The sequence below is a fragment of the Thamnophis elegans genome, chromosome 7, assembly GCF_009769535.1.
Source record: "Thamnophis elegans isolate rThaEle1 chromosome 7, rThaEle1.pri, whole genome shotgun sequence".
Taxonomy (NCBI): domain Eukaryota; kingdom Metazoa; phylum Chordata; class Lepidosauria; order Squamata; family Colubridae; genus Thamnophis; species Thamnophis elegans.
The window spans coordinates 64,287,103-64,310,122 of NC_045547.1; the positions used below are offsets into that span (position 1 = coordinate 64,287,103).

At 37.4% G+C, this 23,020-nt stretch overlaps 1 protein-coding gene across 5 annotated transcripts in view; it reads left to right on the plus strand.

Annotated features, from left to right (window-relative positions):
• PLXNB2 (plexin B2) overlaps window positions 1–23,020 on the plus strand; it is a 388,095-nt gene that overhangs the window by 342,055 nt on the left and 23,020 nt on the right. For all 5 annotated transcript variants that reach the window (XM_032220723.1, XM_032220725.1, XM_032220722.1 and 2 more), the window contains 9 exons: window positions 1,554–1,690; window positions 2,624–2,724; window positions 10,719–10,948; window positions 11,664–11,845; window positions 13,746–13,812; window positions 14,116–14,262; window positions 17,528–17,684; window positions 19,965–20,065; window positions 20,795–20,879. In XM_032220723.1, the coding sequence (XP_032076614.1) occupies window positions 1,554–1,690; window positions 2,624–2,724; window positions 10,719–10,948; window positions 11,664–11,845; window positions 13,746–13,812; window positions 14,116–14,262; window positions 17,528–17,684; window positions 19,965–20,065; window positions 20,795–20,879 (1,207 nt within the window). The remainder of the gene's footprint in view (window positions 1–1,553; window positions 1,691–2,623; window positions 2,725–10,718; window positions 10,949–11,663; window positions 11,846–13,745; window positions 13,813–14,115; window positions 14,263–17,527; window positions 17,685–19,964; window positions 20,066–20,794; window positions 20,880–23,020) is intronic.

Genomic DNA, 23,020 nt, shown 5'->3' on the forward strand with positions numbered 1-23,020 from the left:
TATTCTGCCATTGTGATTTATAAACTCTAGTTTCTGCTTAACATGTGTGATAATTAGTCCAGTTTGGTATGTTCAACAAATCATGTTTAAAACCAAATATGGTTTAGCATTTTGTTTTTATTGTTTTTTATACATTGGGTCATCAATTAACTTTCTGGGCGACCACTTTCTCTCTTTGAATTTGCCTACCCAATTGCCATTTATATGGACATGGCCATATCTTTTCAATCTGGTAGTCCATATATTTCTTGCTTTTCTGATTTATATTATTTTTAAAATTTGTCACAAAATGTCTTAAATGGTCCATCACTATTAATTTGTTTATAAAACTTTCATACTGTTTCATTCACAATATACTCCTAGTAGTTTTGGTGAATCTAAACAGATCTGTTTAAATTCTCTCTTTGACATTGTTTTAGTTGATTTCATGTTCTTGTGTATTCTTGTTTTCATCTGGAAACTGTTTTAAGTGCCCTGAATGGGCTGAAAGTCTGTTGCTAACAATGGATATAATTAATCATTTTAAAAAACATTATAATTTGGACTAAATTCAACCTGTATTTCTATATTTCTTATGTATGGTCATATTCCATTTCATTAATTATTGTCACTTTGCTGTCTTGTAAGAAGTGATTTTCTTTCCCAAACTGGTACATTCCAGATGTGTTGGTGCCATTTCTTCAAAACTGTTGTCTACACTAGCTGGTAATTCTGAAGCTTTAATCCCAATACATCTGGAATGTGAATTGCATACACCAATGAGCTTTTATTATTTTGGTTCTTTTAAATTGCCCAAATAGTATATAACTAAGCATTGAATGCTTATCAAAATCTGTATACCGTATATACTCGAGTATAGGCCGACCCTAATATAAGCCGAGGCACCTAATTTTACCACAAAAAACTGGAAAAGTTATTGACTCGAGTATAAGCCTAGGGTGGGAAATGCAGCAGCTACCGGTAAATTTCAAAAATAAAAATAGATACCAATAATGTTTTTGAATATTTATTTCAAAGAAAAACAGTAAACTAGCGGTGTATTCAATGAAATACTTCACTCACCTCATGATGCTGATGTCCCGCTGTGATGATGATGTCCCGTGCAGCCGCGGGAGCGATGTCCCGCCTCCTATGACACACGGCACAGTGATTCCTATCATTGGATCACTGTACCAGAGGAGGTGGGACATCGCTATGTGGCTGCTTGCCATAACAAGGAGGAGGTGGGACATCGTTGCAGAGCGGCAGGAGGGGGAGGAAGGGGAATCGTAAGACAGCCCTGCATTACATTAGAACGTGAGGAGGGGGGATGGTGCGGTGCGCGCTGCGCGGCAAACTGACACAGAGGGAGGGGAAACTCACAGGGGCACTGGGCCATTCACGAGTGTCACCCAGCGGCATGGCCCTGCCCCTTTTTCTCCTCCATTTCGGGCAAATTTTTCACTGACTCGAGTATAAGCCGAGGCGGCTTTTTTCAGCCCAAAAAGTGGGCTGAAAAACTAGGCTTATACTCGAGTATATACAGTATTTAAGAATTGCAATTTTCTCCCTAGGTAAAATTTGGCTTCAAAGAATGGGTCCTAGGAAGAGTGGAATACACTCAAGTCAGCGATGTACCACTGAGTCTGATCTTGACATTGGTAATTATCCCCATGGTGGCCATTATCATCATCTCAGTCATTTGCTACAGGTAAGTTTTTATTGTCATCAGCTGTTCTACAAATAATAAAGGCAAAACTGATTTTCTGAGAAAAATGTGGGAGGAATCTAGGCAGGCAAGGCTTTCTTTCTTCCCTAAACTTCTCACAGCAGTTACAGAATTTTCTCTAAGGATTTAAGGAACAATCCAGAATAGATATAGGAGCTTTTCTTAACTGGCTATTTTCTGACCATATCACACTAAATTGTGCTGGAGAAAGCAAGATAACCTCTTGTTATATATCTTTTCAAGGCAGCTGGTTTTCATTCACATCATACTAAAAATAATAAAAGGCAGGCTTTGGTTTTCTCCTGCAAGGAACTACTCCATAAAAGAAAATGTGCAACATATTACTTGGAAGATGTATGCGGATTCTGTAGCTAGGGTATTGAGTTTATCCACTCCTGCTCTCAGGGATCTTTGCTAGAAACATCTTTATTGATTTTTGTTCCTTGAACCTGTTTATTTCCAAAATACTTTAGGCATCACAATTCTTGCATATTATGATTTCATTGCACACAAACATATCCTATGAGTTACTTCCAAGCTGTCTTTTCCATATCGTAATTTTAACATCCATGTGTTAAAAATTGTATTATTTTCTCTCTGGTCTTGTAGATTTATAGAAAAAAAACATATATTTAGGGGAGGAGAAATGAAAACATGACATGATATTTACATGTGTGTGTATTAAAAAGTTGAATTAATCTGGTTGTTGAGATCCATATTGGTTAAAAAATCTCACTCTGAATATTGTTTAAATTCATAAACAAATTTGGTGAAAGCTAGAAATAATTGTAACCTAAATCACAACAATGTACTTTTGATAAAATATAATCCTGTACTTCTAAAGATACTTCTACTGTTATAAAATGATTTGTTTTTAGAGTTTGCAACTTTTCTGAACTTCTTTATTCCTTATAGACGGAAAAGCCAACAAGCAGAACGAGAATACGAAAAAATTAAATCACAACTCGAAGGCTTGGAGGAAAGCGTCAGAGATCGGTGCAAAAAAGAATTTACAGGTATGACTGATGCTGGATTTCTTAGAATTCTCCGGAGAATTCACAAGATGTATTGAATGCCTACTATTGTCTGCTTTAAACTGTCTTTAGAGAATGTGCAGGAAGCAAAAACACTTTTGATTACTATGTTAACTTAAGTATGACTTACTCTTCTGGCAAATGATCCAAAAGCTATCCATAAAAATATAATGTATTTTAAGCATTTACTGCGTTTTTAAAGTAGAAATAAAATAGTATATATCAAGAACTAAATCACTGATAATAAAATCCTCAAGATGTTTCTCTTAGGACATAGTAAATCAGTTTGTATTTCAACAGAAAATGGATTAATATTTGAAAGTTATGTTCCTGTTGACTAAAGGGGAAAAAGTAAAATCTCTTTTGAAATGAGCCCAGTTACTAGTGATTCATGGACTCATCCAAGTAGGATTCTTTACAACAATGAAGGTTTTGTCATTGCTGCCTTCTGGGATATTTTTTTCAGTACATTAATTGCCATAATATTTCCTGGTCATCTTTCATATATGAACTAACAAGGTCATTACCTGCTCAGTCTTTTGAGGACAGACAAGGCTGATCAGCTTCACAACTAGCTTCTCAGCTGGATAGGGTGGATTCCAAATATTATTTAATTTGTAGAAGTTTAGTTTTGCAGAGTTTTAGACTGCAGGAAAAAAATCTGATAAAATAGAACCAAATAGAAATTATTTCTTTGCAGTTACAGACCTTGTTAGTATTTACATGGAAAATGACCAGGAAATATTAGGGCAGTTAATAGACTGGATCACTGAAAATATAACCCAAAAGGCAGAAAAGACAAGCCTTTGTTAAAGAAGCATCTCTTTACCCAAAGTACAGTACTGTATCTTATGTTAATAAAGAATAAAAATCATATTTATATATCTAAGATAGAAATCAAAGTAAAAATATGCTATCAATCCAGTTTTCAACAAGATATAAGTAATGCAGCCTAGATCACATTTAGGCATATGGTGTTTGTGTCAATTTAACACTTCACAATCTGGAAGTGGCTTATCTGAAAACTTCCATTTGTAAGAATTTTAGACATAATGATTTCACAGTTCTGGAATTTCAAAGTGCACACATCTGTCTTGAATCTATTGTGCTTATTATACATTCCAGCTGGCATATTTTGAAGCAGGCGAAGAAATTCTCACCTCTTTGACTCATGGATACCATCTATGTATGAGATTTATGTGCTGGTTCTTTGCCCATAGCAGTTCTAACTCATGTTTGGGAATTTGGGGAAAATCATATTGTTGATTTAATTTGGCACTATGCTGCACCCTCAGCAATGACTTCAGCCTACCTAAAGCCATAAAATTGTCATAGGCCTCATAGATCATTTTTGACTTTCAATCATTTGGAGGATGGTCTAGATCCATGATGGCGAACCTATGGCACGTCTGCCACAGGTGGCACCCAGATCCCTCTCTGCGGGCATGCCAGCCATCGCCCAGCTCAGCTCCACCACTGATGGGCGTGCACCTCCCGCTGGTCAGCAGATTTTTGGGTCTCTGCCTCACATGCGCAGGGGCTGGGGGGCATGTGTGAGATGTGCGCTCATGTGCTGCGGGGAGTGTCAGCTCATTTTTGGTCATAGGAGGCTGCAGGGAGCCCTGCTAGGCCCAAGGTGGGGCACGGGGATCACATGCACATGGCTGGGGGAGGCGTGGGTGGTATGCGTGCATGCACAGGGGACGGGGGCATGTGTGTGCTTTTGGCACATGACAACAAAAAGTGTTGTGTGCCAAAAAACAACAAAAAACTTGTGATTTATTACACAAGTAGAGCCCAAATCATGTTGTATGTATTATACTGAAGCCAGTTTTTTCTTTAGCATAAGGTACAAAGATATATTTTTGCCTAATAGGAAACATTCCGGTATAACAGTGGTTCCCAAACTTGGCAACTTTAAGACTTGTGGACTTCAACTCCCAGAATTCTCCAGCCAGCAGAGCTGGGATTTGAAGTCCACAAGTCTTAAAGTTGCCAAGTTTGGGAACCACTGCGGTATAATAATATAATCCTTACTAATTATGTATAGTTCCTGCTCTCTTTTGCTTTGAAATTTGAAATTACTTTTCTTCTTTGATCTTTTTTCTTTCCACTGGTTATTCAGTTCCACTATCCAGTTCTTTGTCAACAGATGAGTACATTTGGGCCACTACCAGCCCAAAATCTCTTGTAGGTGCTAAATTGTTCACTGAACAGTCAATTTCTTATTTTTTTATTGCTATAGTCAACAGAAATTTCTGAGGTGGCAGGTTATTAGATTAATTAACTTGAAGATCTTGTCAACAGTGCAGACATCTTCTAGTATAAGTGAACAAAGTAATTGTCCCCTGTGTCAAATTTAAAAGAAATTGGATTGACCTAATGTGTTTTCCCTGATCTTTGTTAAATCACAGATATCAATCTTAGCTCTGCTGACCACTAACATACATATTGTTACTAAAATTAACATATTTGTTAATATAACAGAATTATGAAAACAGCATCTATGCTGCTAGACTTTTCTTGCCTTGCATGCTTTTAGTTATCTGCAATATTTCAGGAAAGAAATATGTTTACTTGTGAAAAGAGGGAAGGAAAGAGAACTCACCCTTGGATTCTAATTACTACTTTTCCTACAATAGCTCCAAACTAATATTTATGATAAATAGAATTTGAGTCACACTTCACAGTTCTGAAAGGAGACTTTTTTCTTTATAATGACTATATTGTATTACCCCCTGTGTGTGTTTGTTATAGAAAAGCTAAGAGGTTTTCCTTGGTTTCTCATAATGTTAGGTTTTTCTATCCTATTTCCATCCCTATATACTGTATTTTTCAGAGTATAAGATGCACCGGAGTATAAGACGTTAGGTTTTGAAGAGGCAAATTTTAAAAAAAGGTTTTTGCACTCTGCAAACATCCCCAAAATAGCCCGTTTTTTGCGAAAATTCAAGAATATCCCTTAGGAGGCTTGTAGAGTGCTCTGGGGGGAAGGCAAAAATGAGCAAAAATCGGCCCATTTTTTGTGAAGTGAAGCCTTTAGGAAGCTTATAGAGTGCTCCGGGGGGGGGCACAATTGAGTAAACACAGGGCCCTTTTTCGCTCATTTCTGCCCTCCCCAGCCCCCAGGAGCTCTCTGAAAGCCTCCTACAAGCCATGAACAACCATTTTGGTGAAGGGGGCGGGGTTTGGGGAGGCAAAAAAGTGCTGCATTTAGTGTATAAGATGCATCCAGATTTTCAGCCTCTTTTTTGAGGGAAAAAGGTGTGTCTTATATTCTGAAAAAAACCTATATATATCAGAGGTGGTATTCAGCCGGTTCGGACCGGTTCACCCAAACTGGTACCGGACATTGTGGTTGGGCCTGCCCACCTGCCCCAGCTTTATGCCGTCCTATTTAGGCACATTTTTGAGGCCGGGCAGGCATGCATGGCGAACCAGTGATAAAATGTGAAACCCACCACTGATACATACACTATATTGCCAAAAGTATTTGCTCACCCATCCACATAATCAGACTCAGTTGTGAGTGAATACTTTGGCAATATAGTGTATGTGTGTAGATATGGATGGAAATACTCTCACACACAGTTCTCAACTTAAAACCATTCATTTAGTGACTATTTGAGGTTACAATGGCACTGAAAAAATGTGACTTGCAACCAGTCCTTGCACTTAAGACTGTCTCATCATCTCCAAAATGACATGATCAAAATTTGGGCAGGTGGCAACTGGCAGGGATTTATAGTAGTTGAAAGACTTGAATCATGTCATTGCCATTAGCAATTTTCCCAACCAGAATTCTCGAAGTCAGTGATCAAAGCCATATTCACGTGAATCACTGCATGGTGTACTTAAAAATTGCAATGATTCATTTAATAACTCTGGCAAAAATAATTTTAAAATCAAGTGCAATTCACTTAACCACCTTGATTAGCAACAGAAGTTCTGGTCCCAATTATGGTTGTAAGATAAGGACTATTTGTAACATTGACATATGAACCCTTTCTGTAATCTTATTATACACACATACATACACACAAACATACAGTATATGTATGTATACACAAACTAGAGGTGGTATTCAGCAGGTCCTGACCAGTTCTAGAGAACTGGTAGCAAAAATTTTGAGTAGTTCGGAGAACCGGTAAATACCACCTCTGACTGGCCCCACCCCCATCTCTTCTCTGCCTCTGGAGTCCCAGCTGATTGGGAGGGAATGGGGATTTTGCAGTAACCTTCCCCTGCCACCCTCACCAAGCCACACCCACCAAGCCTTGCCCACAGAACCAGTAGTAAAAAATTTTGAATCCCACCACTGACACAAACACAGATACATACACACATACATAAATACATATACACACACATACTCATACATACATACATATACATACATACACACCTGTTCCATCAAGAATCTAAAAAGCTGACCAACAAATATCTCTTTATTGTCACCACATGATTTCTTCTGTTTATATAGCAAAACATTGAACAATAGAAAAATCACAGAAGCTTTTCTTACTCCCAACTCAATGCTGAACCATTACCTTAAATGTTCTAATTATTCTTATTCATGCTTTAATTCTATCCTATAGAGCGGGGGTGTCAAACTTGCTGGATGCATCACATGGTGGTCACGCCCACCCCTGGTTTAGCAAAGGGTGGGAAAAGTTGTGATACGTCACATGACGACAATGTGACGCCATGAGTTTGACACCCCTGACACAGAGTATCTCTCAGCAAACAATCTTTAAGTACATACTTGTATATAGTATTCAGTAATTCTGATTTCTTTACTTTATCATATACGATTTCTAATTTTTCTAATTTACAAATGTACAATATACTTACTGTGATTCATGCATAAATTTCTCATTGGCCTGCTAAAAAGCAAAATGCAATACCCTATTAAGGATGTTTTTTTTCATTCTGAACTAATATTTATAGCATTTATTTTGGTTTTACTCTTTAAGATACAAGTAAATGCCAGTTGAATGCTTAAAATAATTATTCCAACACTCATCACATCCGCTTCATTATCAATCAATTCATAATTTTATATATTATATTTAAATGTATTACAAACTACTTGTTTACCCTACTTCTAAAATACTTTTTTTTATTTTCATCTAAATGAAAGTGTAAAATTCTACACTTGATCTGCCTTTCAATCTTAACTCTTCCCTGATGTTTGTCTACATTTTTTGCAACTCTTTTATACAGTATTGTTATTTGCAACAAACTCTTTATATGCATTTTTCTCATCTATTGCATGTTTCATTTTACTCTTCCACCAAGCACCCTTATTCATGCTTTATAATATAATTGTATTATATATAACCTATTATATATAACTATAATACAACTAATATAACTTTATAAGATAACTATTTTTCATTCTATTCCAAGCAGCTCCACATCTTTTTCAATCTGTTCATTTTACATTTATATGGGCATAAGGCAGTACACAGTGCATCTGTGCTGGAAATTATATTTGGTAAAGCATCAAAGGATGATCCTTAAGAGACCTAAATCATTTTTGTCTTTAAAAAAATTGATCCCAAATCTTGGAGTTGAATACTCATCACTCAAAATGAGCTAAGTCATAGATTCACTAGTTTTCTAAACCAGTGGCCGCCAATCTTTTGGGCATCAGAGACCAGTTCCATGGAGAGAGATTTTTCCACTGACCACAGGGGTCATGATTTCATGTGTTACCTGCATCCCACAAATGGGTTTCACTTCTTTGCGCAGCCCAGTTTCTGGCATGTCACAGATCAGTGCAGGACCCCATTCTAAACAACTTGGAAAAGATCTCAGTGTATGTCTATGGAAACTTGAATCCACCAAACCCAGTATTTTGGGATAGGATATTTTTTAATGATGTAATGTTAAGGTGCAGGCCTAGGGGCCAGGAGATTGTGAGTTCTAATCCCATTTTATGCATGAAAGCCAACTGGGTGACATTGGGCAGTCACACTCTCTCAGTCTAACTCTCCTCACAGGGTATCAGGCAGGGGTGGGTTTCAACCGGTTCGCGGCAGTCCCCGAAACCGGTTGGTCGGCGAACCCGGAAGTAAGTAACTTCCGGGAATGGCGAAGGGCCCATCCTCCCGCCTGCGCTCCTTACCGGTCTTTGAAGGCTTCTGCGCTTCCATGCAGGCGCATGGCACATTCATCACCTGCGCGATTCTCCGCGAGCAGCTGGATGGCACATACAGCGCCTGCGCGAGTCTCCGCGAGCAGCTGTAGCATCGCGCAGGCGCTAAGACGCATGCGTGAACTGCGCACGTGCACGAGGACACCGTCAGCCCCATTCCAACCGAACCGGTTGGAATGGGATTAGCAACCCACCCCTGGTATCAGGTATGTTCACTGCCTTGAGTTACTTATAAAGTACCAAAAGGCAGGAATAAGAATCAAATAAATAATAAAAATGGTTTTAAAAAAATATGATTATTTTCCCCAGCACCCATTTCTCACATTCTATTATACTCTAACACAAGTTGAAAGAAGTTATCCATTAAAAAAATAGTTCAATATATTTACAATGTAACGTGGAAACTGCTTTTTCTTTTCTTTTTTTGTTAGTTCATTTAATGGTAGATCTATTCTGAGACTTACAATCCATTTGAAGGAAATTTAATCCTTCTCCCCCAAGGACTGTTTTAGAAAATTCATCTATTGAATATATACTCCTTTAACATTTAATTGGTGCCAATTACGTTTTTTTTTCCAAAGGGAAGAAATAACAACAATGCACACAAAAGAAGGTTTTTATATATTTTCCAAACAAAAGGGGGGGAGATTAAATTCCCATACTGCTATGGTAATTTCCATTTCAGGTTGGCATTCATGCACATTCATGCAACATATTATATTGTTTTGCTTTTTAATGAAAAATAGCTACGTATCTAACATATTGAGTGGTTTGTCCCTATCCCAAAGCAAGACTGAGGACAAGCATGCTTGGTTTTTATTGTCACACTGTTATGGGTTGTGGAAGTGAGATCAGCTCAATGTCCCTGATGATGGATGCCCTCACTTTTCACCACTTGTGAGCAATGTTTTGAAAGCAATTAAAGATTAGACTGAAAAAAGGACAGGGCTACTAGTATGTTCCATTCCTCTTCCAATCCCATCTCCAAAGCCATAGCAAGAGAAAGTTGGAGGGAGCAAGAATTCCTCACTGCCTTTCTCTTTGGGGACATAATAGAACTAAGTCGGACTGCAACAGCAAGATGAGACATTGCCTTCCTATAGAAAAATAAAAGTTCAAGGACCTTTTGTTAGTAGATTGTAATTAAGAACCAGTTCCACTTTGTGGATAGAGAATATGACCTGGGAGATTTGGATTCATTCTGATCTAATTAACACAAAAATATCCTAGTCTCAGTGGGCTATGTGAGTGTGAATGCAGAGCTGTACACCCTCCATCTCTTTGTCCTCTCTCCCCTGCAGAAAAATCTTGTTTACAGCCTTCAGATAACATTAAAGGTTCACACCAAATTATAATTTTCATGTGACAGATGGTGAAAATTATTAAATACATGAACTAGAGATTAATCAAATTAGCCACATTTAATTTCAATTAAATTTACATATCAGTGTAGTGAAATCAGTTTTTGTCCTTGCCCTACACATTATTTTTGTAATGCAGCCCCAGGATAGGCCTCCAAAGTGTCACCAAGAAAAACAACTAGAGCTACTAAAGAAAGAGAGTTTTCTCTTCCAGTGATTTCATTCTCTGATTAGAATGGAGACAATGTTTATTCAAAAGTAATTGTAATCTAAATCAGACATTCACAAATGTGTTTAAAACCAAAACTGCTATTTACTGGTTGGGTGTAAATATTGTAATACGTTAAGAGAATTTTCAATTAAAGCATTTTAATATTTTGCTCAGGGTAGCAATAATCGAATCAATAATATTATTTTCTACTAAAGCTTGAAAATTGTTTCCTGTTGCATAGATTTAATGATAGAAATGGAGGATCAGACAAACGATATCAATGAAGCAAGAATTCCTGTGCTTGACTACAAAACCTACACAGACAGAGTTTTCTTTCTGCCCTCTAAAGACGGGGAAAAAGATGTAATGATCACTGGAAAACTGGACATTCCTGAAGCCAGACGGCCAACCATAGAACAGGCATTGAATCAGTTCTCCAATCTGCTCAACAGTAAATCATTCCTTATTAACGTGAGTGGAAAATAAAGGTCAACTTTTATGTTGCTAAAAAGCTTTTTCATTTGATACATCTGTTTATTATAATAATAAATTAATCTGCATATTTTGTGTCCTGAACATCTTGTAAAGCTGTGTATGTGATGTATAATAGCATCTTACATAATTTTGTTCCTGTACCTGTCATCTGTGGAAGAATGGTATTCACCAGAAATACTATTAACTAGTACCCATTACATTCATTATATAGTTATGCCAACCATGAAATGCAATTAGATCCCACGCTTTTCGTACATATTCAGGGGTATCTGAAAGGTCAACAGCAGCAACCTGGTGGAAGCAACTGTCAAATGAAGCCTCCCCACCCTTTTTAAAGAAATATCAGACAAGGCTTCAGTTGTCCCTGTTATTTTGATGTTGCTGACCTGCCTTGTTAGCACCCTGTTTAATATGTGCCAGGGATCAAATTAACCAAAATTAAAGCATAAACAGTCCTGAATATGTGCACGAAATTGTTGCAAATGATAAAGTGAATGCAAAAGAGGTATATTAAACAAAGTCCTCATTTTATCTGGCCAGAACCACAAAAACTATATTAAATTCTTCTGGAATGTATTTGTATCCCAATTTTTACCTCATTATAGTATGTTTCCAGAAAGCGCAATAAAAAAGAATAAGCCTCAACTGTTTCATTCATATATCTGTTTTTGTTGTTGTTGTTTCTGTTTAGTTCATTCACACGTTGGAAAAGCAAAAGGAATTTTCTGCCCGTGCAAAAGTATATTTTGCATCTCTTTTGACCGTGGCTTTGCATGGGAAGCTAGAATACTATACTGACATCATGAGGACATTGTTTTTGGAACTTATGGAGCAGTATGTTGTGGCCAAAAATCCTAAACTGATGCTCCGAAGGTAGGGAAGGTTTCTTCAGTAATCTAGTACAATAAAAGTTGCCCCTTTAAAATTCTAATTTCTTTGGTTTTCTTTTAATCTTTACATACCTGAATGAATACACTGTGCAATCCAAGAAATGCAAGGGCTTGCTTTAATATATTACAACTAGGTGGGTCCAATATATTTTTGTTGTCCGAGATAAGATTAACAGCCTGCTTTCCCGCCCACTTCACACCTCTCATGGAGAAGCCAAATAACCAGTTGTCTTGTTCCGGTGGTGATGATGAGATGCACCCACCATTTCATCTGAGTGCAGCTAGCTAGCTTGGGAGCCACAGGCAAGCACTGTTAAAAAAAAGATTTCTGACTTTCCAAATAAGCAACCAAGTTGTCAGCTTGAGACAACTGCAAAAATCTGACCATTCATCATTGATTAGAATTTAAAGAATAGCAACATTTGGTTATGAAAGTAAAGCCTCTGGTTTGGCCATATTATGGAATCTTGTATTTTTAAAAAATATGCCATATTGAACAGGTATATATAGTTTATTTAGTTTTATATTATTTATTTGTTATGTGAGGTCTACCATGTTTCTCACCTGTTTGGTTAAGGAGTTGTGTCCTGTTTCCTATTAAGTTCAGCATTTTTCTTTCTATTTTCTTGTGAATTCGCTGTTCCAGAGTATGATGTTCTCTCTCTTTCTCCTCCTCTCCTCCCTCCCTCCCTCCTCCCCTTCTCTCTCTCTCTCATGTTTTGCTTGTAGTGCTTTTGGTCTCCCTAGTACATACTCCCTACAATGCAACTTTACTTAATTTTGAAATTAGAATATTTGTTCATGCCAATAATGTGAAGTAACCATCTTAGTCTGCACTTAATTCACTGCTGTACCTGAGGATTTTTCTTTCTAGAATCTGTTTTCTGATATAATTATTTGAGAGGAAGACTCATGATAGCAAGTTTATCTTACTGACAGTTTTAGCATTACCCACAGCTCTCAACAAGGGTAGCTCCTATATTGTATGACAGCAGGAAAGTCAGCACATTCTTCACTGAGATCATGTTTTTTACTGTATTATTATTATTATTGATTTTTGCCCTGCATTGCCTCAGGAGAAGCTCACATATATACGGTTCTTCTCCCATGTTATCCTCACAGTGACCTTGAGAGAAAGGTTAAACAAGAGAAAGTGACTGGTCTAAAGTCACCAAGGAAGAAGTGGGAATTTCAGCCTAAACTTTCTAGCTCTGGACATTACTAATCCTGTTTCACTGCAACAGCAACACAGAGCAGAATGACTTGTTTTTGAGAGCTACAGAAATATTTTCAAGGGAGGGATTTTGAAGAATACAAGAGCACACATGAAGCTTCTCTTTTCTAATCATTAAAGCAGCCATGTCCTTTTTTCCAAATTCACATAACTGCTATAAAGAATATAATTTTGATGGAGATATTATGGAACTATTGTCTGGGCAAAGGGGGCAGAAGCATTTTTAAAGCCCAGAACAGCCAGATAATATTTGGAAGTGACTAACACTGATCTCCATAGTTCAATGAAGTAATAAGGAAGAGGAGGAAATACAGCACAATCAGATTTACATGTTTGTGTTACAGTAGTCCATCTCAATAGAAATAGTTTTAGTCTTCTTGTGGAGTTGATTTCCTGATCTGGTTTAACTAGAGGAATTGACAACTGCTTCAAATCATCCACAGATGCTTCATCAGCAAAATAGGATCAGCTTTCAAAGCCAAATTCTCTTTTGGAGGATTTGCCCTCATATTTTCCAAAGCCATTAGTTTGCATGCATTGGATATGGAGAAATGGGAGAAACATATAATGCATGTTTAGTTCTTGACATACTCATCTACAATTCCTAGTCATGTACCTCAACACAAGGTGTGGTTTTTTTAAATTTTAGATCTGAAACCGTTGTGGAAAGAATGCTTTCTAATTGGATGTCCATTTGTCTGTATCAGTACCTCAAGGTAAGATCCAAAATGCATTCACCATACATTTATTTTGAATATCATATCAAGCTGTAGACTGATTTTAAGTTTTAGTTGATTGTGCCTTCTTCCGAGTATACGCCAAATGAGAATAACCAAACATACAACAGTAGTCTTGATCTGAAAGCAGTTACAAATGGTAGTTTAAATTCAATGGGAAAATATTCTGCAGAAATAATTATCTTAAGAAGTTTTTTTTAAATATTTAACAATGTGATGGGATGCTAATTGTCCATCACAAAGTAGACTCACCTTTTTTCTCTCTTTCATCAACTTCATCAGGATAATGCTGGGGAACCTCTTTATAAATTGTTCAAAGCTATCAAACATCAAGTAGAGAAAGGACCAGTAGATGCTGTGCAAATGAAAGCCAAATACACACTGAATGACACTGGTTTGTTGGGAGATGATGTAGAGTATTCACAACTGGTATGTAGCTTTCATTAATATTTGTTTTAGAATATTCAAAAAATGAAATGCTTCTGAAATATGACCTACTATTTTCTCACCACTCACAGTATGTATTTTGTAAAACATGAATGATAAAGTATTACTACTATCAGTCAAATCAATTCATTGAAAGATGAAGGTTTGAAGGTTATGGCTCATAATCAAAATTCTGGTTCCGTGTGGGTTGCTAGAAACAACTTTTTCAACTTTCTGGTTTACTGAAAAGGAAGAGTGATTGGTCCATCCAGCTTCCACATGTAAAGAAGGACTAAAATCAGTGTTTCACTACTCCTGGTCCAGCACTTTTAACAGAATAGTAATACTGAAAGACTGAAGTAAAGTGGAAATGGTGGCTTAATGGCTAAGACACTGAGTTTGTCCATCAGAAAGGTTGGCAATTCGGCGGTTCGAATCCCTAGCACCGCTTAACGAAGTGAGCTCCCATTACTTGTCCCAGCTTCTGCCAACCTAGCAGTTCGAAAGCACGTAAAAATGCAAGTAGAAAAATAGGGACCACCTTTGGTGGGAAGGTAACAGCGTTCTGTGTGCCTTCAGCATTTAGTCATGCAGACCACATGACCAGGAAGAAATCTTTGGACAGCGCTGGCTCTTCGGCTTTGAAACTGAGATGACACCCCCTAGAGTCGAGAACGACTAGCACATATGTGTGAGGGGAACCTCTACTTTTACCTTTAATGATTTGTTATGTTCAGTACTTTAATTGACTAAGTCAACTAATATATAATATTCAGGTACATGAAGCCAGCCTGCCTAAGTGAATTAGAGGGAAAAAAGGATTCCTTCTTCTTGAAGATAAGAAGTTGGGATGACCATTGAAGACCCAAAATAGTTCTAGACAGCTAAATATTAGTACAATTAATGATTTTCTTAGTTTGCTGAACAGAGGGTATGATTACATCAAAGGCTATTCATTTGAGAGGAGTGAAAAATCAAACTAGTATGTCTTTGCAGAGATATTAATGTGTAAAATATATGTGGAATTGTTTGTTTTGTTTTCTTAAAACAAATTGCAGATTAGCTAATATAATCTTCCTTTGAAGATAATTCTGAATTAAGAGGAAGAAATTTTGGGAGTTCACCTCACATAGGTGAAGTTGCTATTTGCTTTGGAGAGGAACTACCAAAATTTCTTCCTCTTAATTCAGAATTAGCTTCAAAGGAACGATTTTCTCAGGATTTCAGAAGCAGAGGAAAATATGAAAATCCTTTCCTAATTCTTTAGCTGCAACTCTGAATTGACCAAATAGCCATCTCTATCAGGCAGGGTTTCCAGTTGTTGATCATCAATGTGATTTCCAAACTATTATTCCCAAATTTATATAGGGAAACCATCAAGAACTTTTGGCCTTCTTAAACAATTCATTTTATACCAAGTTCCCATTTACTATTTAATTTCTTCGTAATTTAATATCTGCAAATAAATTGAAGCAAATGACTTATATGGATGATTTGGTTGTAAGATAATAGTTTATCAGAATTATATTTTTTTTCAGCCCATTTTAAGTGTAAATCTAATTGCAGGAAAGTAATTACTGACAAAGTTAATTACTAACATTAATCCACTGTACTCAGTAAAAATCAAGCATCTGTAAATGCTGCTTTACCTGCCATAAGCAGTGCATTGTAGTTCAGCCTCATTATTTGGGATCTCTCCCTAGACAAGAACCTTCTAGTCAAGTTTAAATATGTATCATTTTTAATTGCCAAATCAAAACTATGGAAACTGTTCTGACCCCCTCCTCTGTTCAGTAACGAAAGCCGAGACAAGCGTAAAATGGAATGTCCTTTAATTAGCAAGTCCAGACTCTCGGTGGCTGAAAGCCAAATAAACAAACCTATAAGGACTTTGGCAGCAAGTCCAAGAAACCTTGGCAGCAATGCAAACAAACTCTGGCAGCAATCCAGCCTGCCAAGTTCATTTCTCTTTAGTCCCAAACGTTGACTTCTGCAAGAAGGGCATGGCACAAGCAGTCTCTTTTATAGTCTGGGAGAGAAGCTTAATGACCATCAGCTGAGCGTAATTACCTCCTGTAATTACGTAGTTTTTCTTGACGCGAGTAGCCCTTCGACGGCATGCATCCTGGAACAACTCACAGTTGGTTTCTGGATCTCTCTCTCTTGTCTCCTCCCCACTCATCCAAGGCTCAGGTGCCACCTGGTGGCCAACCAGTCTCTCTGCGCTCTGTCGGAAACCTGTCCAGGGTCGTCCACATCCTCCAGGGCCGACTCATAGGGCCCCTCACTGTCGGAGTCTGGTGGCAGCTCCAATGGCTCCTGCCAGGCCACAACAGGAAGCAATTTGTAATAAACCATATAGAGTAATTTTGCAGTCAACCGCATTTGGTGGACCAGCTGAAGCACATTTACAGATTGGTAAACTAGGCAGCCTAAATATCTTTGTAATAAAAGGATAGCTGGACAAATGTTCTGAACGCGGCAATTAAATTGAGGTTAACTAAACATTAAATTTACATAATGTGTGTCTATTTGCATATGCAAACAATATAATTTGCTGCAAATGGCTTAATTTTTGACTTAATGGATAAACTACTGCTTACTCAATTGGCTCATGAAAGCAGTGTTTTAGTAGTGTGTATATATATGTAAGGGGAAAAAATGTTCACCAAAACATCTCTTCAATGTCATGTGTGTATTGTATGTTCTCTTACTGAAATGTGCTTGCTTGCCAGCTATGACTACACTTGCCTTTTCTCATTTAAGAGTCAATTTCAATCAAAACTGATATTTGGGGATTACAGTATTTGGAATTAAATGTCTGTGAAGCTTTACCTATCTGGAAATTGCTTTCTCTGCTGTGTTGACAGGGGGAGTTTCTAATATAGTGAGTGTCTTCCTGTAAGGTTAATGGACTAATCTAAGCAGCTACAAACAGTAGCTAGTGCCCTAGTTGGATGATGTGGCTCAGTTTAATTTTTTTTTTAAAAAAATAAGTCTTCAAAATCCAATTGTGATGGTACAGAAATATATTGAAGGCTTTCTATATTTTTAATAGGTTCAGTGTTAAAGGTAATGAATAGTTTATTAAATCTCAAAGGAATCTCAGTATGACCCCGTTTCCATAAAAAAAAAAAAAAAACAGAGAAACGGGTAAGAAATGACATGAACTGTACCACCTGTCTAAATGTCTATAAATAGACAAGTTTATACCAGCACTGACTTTTCTTGTGGGATTTTAATAACCCTGAAATTTCTAACCTTCCAGACTGTAAATGTGATTGTTCAGGATGAAGGCACAGAATCTACACCTGTAAAAGTGCTCAACTGTGATACCATTTCTCAAGTAAAAGAAAAGATCATAGAGCAAGTATATCGAAATCTGCCTTACTCACAGTGGCCAAAGCATGACAGTGTTGTTCTTGGTAAGTATCTGGTTTTTTTAGAAATGTATTTTAAAGAACACATTGCTGTCAAAATGCAAATGTTTGCAAAAAGCAAAAAAGATTGTCTTAGTAATTCCATCTGAATCCATGGAATGATTTAAAAGTAAAAAGAAAAGTACTTTATCCACTAAACTCTACCCCAATTTTTTTTCCAATTTCCATACATTCAGAAGTTCTCATTTACTTGAAAAATGCTTTCTCTGTCTGATAAAGAAGGTAAAATATGGCTCTCCTTGTAATTTCCTACTTGAAGAGATAAAATTTAGAGAGAAGCAAGAGCTGTAACTTAGTTTCTTCTGTTTGCCTCTCTCAGTGTTATGGTTAGTATGGCTTGTAGGTTTTATGGCGTTAAAATTTCCTTATGATAGTTATAACAATTTACTAATCTGTTTTCCATATAGAAATGCTACATTTGATGTAGAATCTATTTTAGTGTGTCCAGCACAGAGGTGGGTTCCTCCCGGTTTGGCTGAGTAGGTAGTAACTCGGCCATCCACACCCCCGAACCAGTTCTATCAGCGGCCATCTTGCTTTTTGCTTCTGTGAAAATGTATAACTCAGCTGAGATGTAGGAGGAAAAAAATCTATTAAGAGTAATGATTATAATTATTTTTTTTAAAAAAACTATTTAAAAGCTGTAAGATTTTTAAAAATTTAAACCAGATAATTTCCCTGCATGTATTAATGCATTCCAGCCAACAGGATTAGACTACCTAGAAATATGCAACATCATAGACATACAATCGTATTTTATCTTCCCTTTATTTCATTAGTTATCTCCTGCTCTTTACATTTATTTCCTTTAACACTCCAAATTCTAATGTTCTATATGCCATGAACATTATCTGATATGACAGTAGTGTTTGACCTTTGTGGCTTTGGACAATTGAAGCTTTTACATGTCTCTCAGTAAAGCAGGAAGGTACAAGCTAGGTTAATAGTCTTGCCTGAGCTACATGCAGCATTACCTAAAAAAGATAAAGATATAATTTTTAGCCAGTATCTCACAAGCACAATACAACCATGCATACTATGCAAGCTAAGATCTTTACTTTGAGATATACTGTTTCTTGCTCTCCAAGAAAAAAAAGAGTTGAATACAATATACTAACATGAACAAAATCATTTAATGGAACTAAATTTGGGCAGATATTTTATGCTTCTAAACATCTCAACTCTTAAATGGAGTTTCCTCCTCTAGTGATGATTTTGACTTTTTTTTTAAATGAAACATCTGGGGAATTACTACTTATAGACAACAACTGTGTGTCTATAATCTTAAAATAAATTGGATCTTAACTGGATAAGCAACTCACTTCAATAAAGATTTACAACGACATTGACAGACAAGTGTAGACCCTCCTTAATTCTAGCATCAGAGAGCAGTGAGTCTCTGTTGGCCATTATCAAATCAAGATAATCTTCTATGTGATCTCCCATTAAGACTAACCATCTTATTTATATTAGTATTTATTTTTATTCCACCTTTACTATTTTTATAAATAATTCAAGCTGGCAGACATACTTAATACTCCTTGCTCCTATTTTCCCCATAAAACTACCTGTCAGCGTTCCCAGTAATAATCCCATAGCAAACAAAACTCCAAGGCCAATATAGTTTTATTGGATATATTGTTTTAGCACAATTCTGGTGAAAATTGACTCTGAAAGTTCCAGCGGTTTTCACCTCATTAAAAGTAAACGTTTTTCTCCTTCCCCAAACCATCAGTCACATGGTCCAATCAGGTGGCCATCCTGTGCCTGGTAATGTCACTCCTCCCCTCTCTCTGACCAGGTGTGAGAATGTCCTTGGTTCCCAGGAGAAAGTATTTTGTTTTGGCTACAAAACCCCAGCTATCTCTATTTCCTCCCTCCCTATCCCTCAGCTCCAGTGTGGCAACATTGAAGTTTCGGTCAGATCAGCTTCAGAGTTCACCTTATCCTTGTGAGGTGGTTTGGGTTGAAAAAGAGTGAAAAAGCAATAACAATACAGACTCTTCTAGCCTGACTTCCTGAGTAGGTGGAAGAAAAGGAACTATCCCACTGTATAATGCCTTGTCTCTACTACAGGAAAATAACTTTTCTATTAAATCTAATTTATCATTTTAAAAAACAGGATTGCTGGGGTGGGTGGATCCAGAGAAGAGAAGAGAATTCTGCAAAACTTCAGTAATTTGCTAAATGGAAGCTTCCTTTATATGCAGGTTGTTTTGGGGTGGGCACCTGTAAAATGTTTTTCTTCTTCTAATTGCTCCTCAGAGTGGCGTCCAGGATCTACTGCACAGATACTCTCAGACTTGGATTTAACGTCACAAAGGGAAGGGAGGTGGAGGCGCATCAATACCCTGATGCACTATAATGTAAGGAAGCATTTTGGAAACATTACAATCTCCTTGCTGCTTTTTAGTTTTTCATTAAAAGTGATCTGTCTCAAAAAAAAATGTTCCCTTTCCTTCCTATCATAGCCAATATCTATTTTCTTTGAACAAAGCCTAGTTTCAGAATCTGAAATTCTATTGCTATGCCACAAGTGGGCAATTACTAAATGCAGCTCTTTGGAAACTGGCAAATTCTGTATTAGGGATAAAATAAAAGTTAGCCTTGTTTAAAGCCAGCACAGAAATTGTTATCAGTTAAGTCCTTCCAGTAAGGCTTAAACTTAAGGAATCCAGCATATCTTCTCTAATCTCCGTGAATGTCAGTTTTCTAATCTCAAAAGAATTTGAGGACCTTAATATGAGATTGACTGATAAAAAAAATACCTTTTAGTAATGGGCAGGAACTCTGGGTAGAACTGTCCATGATACTTCCTTCCAAATGATTTCAAAGACAAGCTTAGTTTTATTATCCAATGAATATTTAGATGAAGAGGCCACTAAAATGGATGACTAGTGATTTTTTTCATCTCTTTCAGTGGCATACATAGAGTACATCAAAAAGAATAATTGAATGCATTGTAAAAAAAATGGCCCAGAAAGATGAATTTATTCTTATATCACATATTATGCTTACATCAGAAGTAGAAACTGCATAGGAAAAAGAGTTATTTTTGCTTTTCTCACCAATTTGTTGCATGTATGTTCTTGAAGGTAAGAGATGGTGCTACCCTCATCTTGTCAAAAATGGGGATTTCTCAGCAGCCAGAGGATCACCAACAAGACATGCCAGAGGAACGTAAGTATAGTTTAGGTTAGGTTAGTTTACTTTTTTGTCATTGCACCTCATACAACGAAATTAAATGCCATTTTCAGTATACATCATAAATAAGAAAACTATAAAAATAAAACAAAAACACATATTCTTCATATTCAGTACAATTGAATTGAAAACCCCTGATACTGTATTAATATTACATTATACCAGTGGTGGGTTATGGTTGTAACTGGGCCCGGCGTCCTCCACATGAAAGTGCACAGTGTGCGTGCACACACGTGCAGCATGTGCATGCGTCCTACCCTCCAGCGACACCTCCGCGACGCTCCAGCTGCTTGGCGGAGCGTCGCGCAGACACTGTACATGCTGTGCGCAGAAACGCCGAAGAGTTTAAAGACAGGTAAGGATGGCCGGGTGGGACAATGATACTGGAACGGTACCTGGTGCTCCGGGCAGGGACCAATACACCTGTATCAGGGTGTATCGCCTGCAACTCACCACTGCACTATACTGTAGAATTCAATATAGTTACTGCTCTGGGATAGAAACTGTTTTTCAGCCTATTTGTCCTTGTTTTTATTATCCTGTACCATCTGCCAGATTGTAAAAGTTCAAAAAAAAGGGTGTCCAGGATGAGATGGATCCTTAAGAATGTTTTGAACTTTCTTAAGGCAGTGGGAACTATAAAGCTCTTCCAAAGAGGAGAGAGGGCAAACAATAATCCTCTGGGCAATGATTTTAGTCCTCTGAAGCACTCTCCTATCTGCCATTGTGCAATTGGCAAACCATACGCAGGTGCAGTAAGTTAAAATACTCTCTATGGTGCAGCGGTAGAAGGTCACCAGCAGTTTTTCATTCAGTTGTTGTTTCCTGAGAAGTCTCAGGTAGTATAATCTCTGCTGGGCCCTTTTGGCCAGTGCTGCAAGGTGAGCGCCCCAGGTCAGGTCCTCTTTTATGATAACACCCAGAAACTTAAAATTGACCACTGGGTCCACTCGGGTCTCGATTGATAACCAAGGGCTGGATGTCTTATCCATTCTTTCTGTAGTCCACTATAAGTTCCTTGGTCTTATTGGTGTTAAGGACCAATTTATGATGTTAAGGACCAGTTATTATATCAACACCACAAAAGCAGTCTGCCTCATCTTGATAGGCATACTCATCCCCACCCCAGAGATAAGTACAATCACTGTTGTATCATCTGCAAATTTAATAATAGTATTACTAACATGAGTGGGGGTGCAGTCATGTACATAAAGAATATAAAACAGTGACGGCGAATCTTTTTTAGCTCACATGCCAAAAGCGGGGAGAGCGCAGGGGGGTCGTGTGCGGGTGTGCCACACCCATAATGCAATGTGCCAGACAGCAGCATGCATGCATGCATGACCAGTGCTCCTCCCCATTTTTGGCGTGCTTTTTTTTTTTTTTTGCCCTCTCCAGGCTCCAGATGCTTTATAGGAGCCTGGTGAGGGTGAAAACAGCCTCCCCCGCCCAGAGGCCCTCCGGAGGCTTCAGGAGCCATAGGTTCACCATCACGGGTATAGAATAAGCATGGTAGTCTTTAAGTCAGGTTCTATTTTGTGATAGAAAACAAGCTGGATGTTGTGAGTTTGCATATATAATCATAGCATCTAGCTTGGAATATAGATATGTGCTTGTAAACAATCCCACTAGTAGTAAAGATAGAGCCTTCTATAGCTTTTAAAGCACATGGGAAATGCCACGCAGAGAAATTCTGGAAAGCTAACATCTAATATGTAGCTAAGTCAGTTTATTTGAAAAGCTATAAACATTAGAGAAGTAGGCAAATCTGCAACTTACACTGACCATGATTTGTGGTGTTCTTCCTTGGCTAATCAGATACAGTGTTTTCCACTGAAAAAGAGATTGATTGAAATACTCTTGCCCATTTTACAAAAAAAATAGTGGCTTAAAAAGGATTGTTTTGGGTTGACTCCTAGAGGTTTGATTCTCCTTTTAAAAATCAATTGGGATAAAACTAGAAACTGTTCAAAGTTGGTTTGTATTAAATAATAGGTAAAATAGGATTACAGCTCACTAAAAAGTATTTTTTGTAAATTGTTTAGCAGTGATGTTTTAACAGAGGTAAATTCAGTAGCTAATTACAGATCCTAGGGGATAAATGCAATAACATTTCA